This window comes from Oncorhynchus tshawytscha, unplaced genomic scaffold, assembly GCF_018296145.1.
Source record: "Oncorhynchus tshawytscha isolate Ot180627B unplaced genomic scaffold, Otsh_v2.0 Un_scaffold_1746_pilon_pilon, whole genome shotgun sequence".
In the NCBI taxonomy this organism is placed as follows: domain Eukaryota; kingdom Metazoa; phylum Chordata; class Actinopteri; order Salmoniformes; family Salmonidae; genus Oncorhynchus; species Oncorhynchus tshawytscha.
The window spans coordinates 274,001-280,000 of NW_024609798.1; the positions used below are offsets into that span (position 1 = coordinate 274,001).

General features: G+C 47.6%; 1 protein-coding gene across 3 annotated transcripts in view; it reads right to left on the reverse strand.

Annotated features, from left to right (window-relative positions):
- tbc1d1 (TBC1 (tre-2/USP6, BUB2, cdc16) domain family, member 1) overlaps positions 1 to 6,000 on the reverse strand; it is a 146,367-nt gene that overhangs the window by 37,831 nt on the left and 102,536 nt on the right. For all 3 annotated transcript variants that reach the window (XM_042318262.1, XM_042318264.1, XM_042318263.1), the window contains exon 16: positions 5,032 to 5,175. In XM_042318262.1, coding sequence (XP_042174196.1) covers positions 5,032 to 5,175 — 144 coding nt within the window. The remainder of the gene's footprint in view (positions 1 to 5,031; positions 5,176 to 6,000) is intronic.

Below are 6,000 nucleotides of genomic sequence, written 5' to 3' on the forward strand. Positions count from 1 at the left end.
TGGTGTGGTACCTGTAGTATAATCATGTCAGGTCTGTACTGCTTGGTGTGGTACCTGTAGTATAATCATGTCAGGTCTGTACTGCTTGGTGTGGTACCTGTAGTATCATCATGTCAGGTCTGTACTGCTTGGTGTGGTACCTGTAGTATCATCATGTCAGGTCTGTACTGCTTGGTGTGGTACCTGTAGTATAATCATGTCAGGTCTGTACTGCTTGGTGTGGTACCTGTAGTATAATCATGTCAGGTCTGTACTGCTTGGTGTGGTACCTGTAGTATCATCATGTCAGGTCTGTACTGCTTGGTGTGGTACCTGTAGTATCATCATGTCAGGTCTGTACTGCTTGGTGTGGTACCTGTAGTATAATCATGTCAGGTCTGTACTGCTTGGTGTGGTACCTGTAGTATCATCATGTCAGGTCTGTACTGCTTGGTGTGGTACCTGTAGTATCATCATGTCAGGTCTGTACTGCTTGGTGTGGTACCTGTAGTATCATCATGTCAGGTCTGTACTGCTTGGTGTGGTACCTGTAGTATCATCATGTCAGGTCTGTACTGCTTGGTGTGGTACCTGTAGTATCATCATGTCAGGTCTGTACTGCTTGGTGTGGTACCTGTAGTATCATCATGTCAGGTCTGTACTGCTTGGTGTGGTACCTAGTATCATCATGTCAGGTCTGTACTGCTTGGTGTGGTACCTGTAGTATCATCATGTCAGGTCTGTACTGCTTGGTGTGGTACCTGTAGTATCATCATGTCAGGTCTGTACTGCTTGGTGTGGTACCTGTAGTATCATCATGTCAGGTCTGTACTGCTTGGTGTGGTACCTGTAGTATAATCATGTCAGGTCTGTACTGCTTGGTGTGGTACCTGTAGTATCATCATGTCAGGTCTGTACTGCTTGGTGTGGTACCTGTAGTATCATCATGTCAGGTCTGTACTGCTTGGTGTGGTACCTGTAGTATAATCATGTCAGGTCTGTACTGCTTGGTGTGGTACCTGTAGTATAATCATGTCAGGTCTGTACTGCTTGGTGTGGTACCTGTAGTATAATCATGTCAGGTCTGTACTGCTTGGTGTGGTACCTGTAGTATAATCATGTCAGGTCTGTACTGCTTGGTGTGGTACCTGTAGTATAATCATGTCAGGTCTGTACTGCTTGGTGTGGTACCTGTAGTATAATCATGTCAGGTCTGTACTGCTTGGTGTGGTACCTGTAGTATAATCATGTCAGGTCTGTACTGCTTGGTGTGGTACCTGTAGTATCATCATGTCAGGTCTGTACTGCTTGGTGTGGTACCTGTAGTATAATCATGTCAGGTCTGTACTGCTTGGTGTGGTACCTGTAGTATCATCATGTCAGGTCTGTACTGCTTGGTGTGGTACCTGGTATCATCATGTCAGGTCTGTACTGCTTGGTGTGGTACCTGTAGTATCATCATGTCAGGTCTGTACTGCTTGGTGTGGTACCTGTAGTATCATCATGTCAGGTCTGTACTGCTTGGTGTGGTACCTGTAGTATAATCATGTCAGGTCTGTACTGCTTGGTGTGGTACCTGTAGTATCATCATGTCAGGTCTGTACTGCTTGGTGTGGTACCTGTAGTATCATCATGTCAGGTCTGTACTGCTTGGTGTGTAGTATCATCATGTCACCTGTGTGGTATCATCATGTCAGGTCTGTACTGCTTGGTGTGGTACCTGTAGTATCATCATGTCAGGTCTGTACTGCTTGGTGTGGTACCTGTAGTATCATCATGTCAGGTCTGTACTGCTTGGTGTGGTACCTGTAGTATCATCATGTCAGGTCTGTACTGCTTGGTGTGTAGTATAATCATGTCAGGTCTGTACTGCTTGGTGTGGTACCTGTAGTATAAACATGTCAGGTCTGTACTGCTTGGTGTGGTACCTGGTACCAGGTCTGTACTACTTGGGTGTGGTACCTGTATCATCATGTCAGGTCTGTACTGCTTGGTGTGGTACCTGTAGTATCATCATGTCAGGTCTGTACTGCTTGGTGTGGTACCTGTAGTATAATCATGTCAGGTCTGTACTGCTTGGTGTGGTACCTGTAGTATCATCATGTCAGGTCTGTACTGCTTGGTGTGGTACCTGTAGTATAATCATGTCAGGTCTGTACTGCTTGGTGTGGTACCTGTAGTATAATCATGTCAGGTCTGTACTGCTTGGTGTGGTACCTGTAGTATCATCATGTCAGGTCTGTACTGCTTGGTGTGGTACCTGTAGTATCATCATGTCAGGTCTGTACTGCTTGGTGTGGTACCTGTAGTATCATCATGTCAGGTCTGTACTGCTTGGTGTGGTACCTGTAGTATCATCATGTCAGGTCTGTACTGCTTGGTGTGGTACCTGTAGTATCATCATGTCAGGTCTGTACTGCTTGGTGTGGTACCTGTAGTATCATCATGTCAGGTCTGTACTGCTTGGTGTGGTACCTGTAGTATCATCATGTCAGGTCTGTACTGCTTGGTGTGGTACCTGTAGTATCATCATGTCAGGTCTGTACTGCTTGGTGTGGTACCTGTAGTATCATCATGTCAGGTCTGTACTGCTTGGTGTGGTACCTGTAGTATCATCATGTCAGGTCTGTACTGCTTGGTGTGGTACCTGTAGTATCATCATGTCAGGTCTGTACTGCTTGGTGTGGTACCTGTAGTATCATCATGTCAGGTCTGTACTGCTTGGTGTGGTACCTGTAGTATCATCATGTCAGGTCTGTACTGCTTGGTGTGGTACCTGTAGTATCATCATGTCAGGTCTGTACTGCTTGGTGTGGTACCTGTAGTATCATCATGTCAGGTCTGTACTGCTTGGTGTGGTACCTGTAGTATCATCATGTCAGGTCTGTACTGCTTGGTGTGGTACCTGTAGTATCATCATGTCAGGTCTGTACTGCTTGGTGTGGTACCTGTAGTATCATCATGTCAGGTCTGTACTGCTTGGTGTGGTACCTGTAGTATCATCATGTCAGGTCTGTACTGCTTGGTGTGGTACCTGTAGTATCATCATGTCAGGTCTGTACTGCTTGGTGTGGTACCTGTAGTATCATCATGTCAGGTCTGTACTGCTTGGTGTGGTACCTGTAGTATCATCATGTCAGGTCTGTACTGCTTGGTGTGGTACCTGTAGTATCATCATGTCAGGTCTGTACTGCTTGGTGTGGTACCTGTAGTATCATCATGTCAGGTCTGTACTGCTTGGTGTGGTACCTGTAGTATAATCATGTCAGGTCTGTACTGCTTGGTGTGGTACCTGTAGTATCATCATGTCAGGTCTGTACTGCTTGGTGTGGTACCTGTAGTATAATCATGTCAGGTCTGTACTGCTTGGTGTGGTACCTGTAGTATAATCATGTCAGGTCTGTACTGCTTGGTGTGGTACCTGTAGTATAATCATGTCAGGTCTGTACTGCTTGGTGTGGTACCTGTAGTATCATCATGTCAGGTCTGTACTGTAGTATTGGTGTGGTACCTGTAGTATCATCATGTCAGGTCTGTACTGCTTGGTGTGGTACCTGTAGTATCATCATGTCAGGTCTGTACTGCTTGGTGTGGTACCTGTAGTATCATCATGTCAGGTCTGTACTGCTTGGTGTGGTACCTGTAGTATCATCATGTCAGGTCTGTACTGCTTGGTGTGGTACCTGTAGTATCATCATGTCAGGTCTGTACTGCTTGGTGTGGTACCTGTAGTATCATCATGTCAGGTCTGTACTGCTTGGTGTGGTACCTGTAGTATCATCATGTCAGGTCTGTACTGCTTGGTGTGGTACCTGTAGTATCATCATGTCAGGTCTGTACTGCTTGGTGTGGTACCTGTAGTATCATCATGTCAGGTCTGTACTGCTTGGTGTGGTACCTGTAGTATCATCATGTCAGGTCTGTACTGCTTGGTGTGGTACCTGTAGTATCATCATGTCAGGTCTGTACTGCTTGGTGTGGTACCTGTAGTATAATCATGTCAGGTCTGTACTGCTTGGTGTGGTACCTGTAGTATAATCATGTCAGGTCTGTACTGCTTGGTGTGGTACCTGTAGTATAATCATGTCAGGTCTGTACTGCTTGGTGTGGTACCTGTAGTATAATCATGTCAGGTCTGTACTGCTTGGTGTGGTACCTGTAGTATAATCATGTCAGGTCTGTACTGCTTGGTGTGGTACCTGTAGTATCATCATGTCAGGTCTGTACTGCTTGGTGTGGTACCTGTAGTATCATCATGTCAGGTCTGTACTGCTTGGTGTGGTACCTGTAGTATCATCATGTCAGGTCTGTACTGCTTGGTGTGGTACCTGTAGTATCATCATGTCAGGTCTGTACTGCTTGGTGTGGTACCTGTAGTATCATCATGTCAGGTCTGTACTGCTTGGTGTGGTACCTGTAGTATCATCATGTCAGGTCTGTACTGCTTGGTGTGGTACCTGTAGTATCATCATGTCAGGTCTGTACTGCTTGGTGTGGTACCTGTAGTATCATCATGTCAGGTCTGTACTGCTTGGTGTGGTACCTGTAGTATCATCATGTCAGGTCTGTACTGCTTGGTGTGGTACCTGTAGTATCATCATGTCAGGTCTGTACTGCTTGGTGTGGTACCTGTAGTATCATCATGTCAGGTCTGTACTGCTTGGTGTGGTACCTGTAGTATCATCATGTCAGGTCTGTACTGCTTGGTGTGGTACCTGTAGTATCATCATGTCAGGTCTGTACTGCTTGGTGTGGTACCTGTAGTATAATCATGTCAGGTCTGTACTGCTTGGTGTGGTACCTGTAGTATAATCATGTCAGGTCTGTACTGCTTGGTGTGGTACCTGTAGTATCATCATGTCAGGTCTGTACTGCTTGGTGTGGTACCTGTAGTATCATCATGTCAGGTCTGTACTGCTTGGTGTGTAGTATCATCATGTCAGGTCTGTACTGCTTGGTGTGGTACCTGTAGTATAATCATGTCAGGTCTGTACTGCTTGGTGTGGTACCTGTAGTATCATCATGTCAGGTCTGTACTGCTTGGTGTGGTACCTGTAGTATAATCATGTCAGGTCTGTACTGCTTGCGAAGCCCCATATGATACATGAGGAACTGGAGCATGTTGAAGGCCTCCTCCTCTCCCATGTGCAACAACAACACTCCTGCTACGAAGCTGAGACCCTGACAGTATCCCACCTAGAGAGAGGAGGAGGTGGGGAGAGAGGGGAGGAGAGGTGGGGGAGAGGGGAGGAGAGACAGGGAGAGGGAAGGAGAGACAGGGAGAGGGAAGGAGAGACAGGGAGAAGAGGAAGAGGTGATGGTGAGAAGGAGAGAGGGAAGGAGAGAGGGAAGGAGAGACAGAGAGAGGGAAGGAGAGACAGGGAGAAGAGGAAGAGGTGATGGTGAGAAGGAGAGAGGGAAGGAGAGAGGGAAGGAGAGACAGAGAGAGGGAAGGAGAGACAGGGAGAGGGAAGGAGAGACAGGGAGAGGGAAGGAGAGACAGGGAGAGGGAAGGAGAGACAGGGAGAAGAGGAAGAGGTGATGGTGAGAAGGAGAGAGGGAAGGAGAGAGGGAAGGAGAGACAGAGAGAGGGAAGGAGAGACAGGGAGAAGAGGAAGAGGTGATGGTGAGAAGGAGAGAGGGGAAGGAGAGAGGGAAGGAGAGACAGAGAGAGGGAAGGAGAGACAGGGAGAGGGAAGGAGAGACAGGGAGAGGGAAGGAGAGACAGGGAGAGGGAAGGAGAGACAGAGAGAGGGAAGGAGAGACAGGGAGAGGGAAGGAGAGACAGGGAGAGGGAAGGAGAGACAGGGAGAGGGAAGGAGAGACAGAGAGAGGGAAGGAGAGACAGAGAGAGGGAAGGAGAGACAGGGAGAGGGAAGGAGAGACAGGGAGAGGGAAGGAGAGACAGGGAGAAGAGGAAGAGGTGATGGTGAGAAGGAGAGAGGGAAGGAGAGAGGGAAGGAGAGAGAGAGAGGGAAGGAGAGACAGGGAGAGGGAAGGAGAGACAGGGAGAAGAGGAAG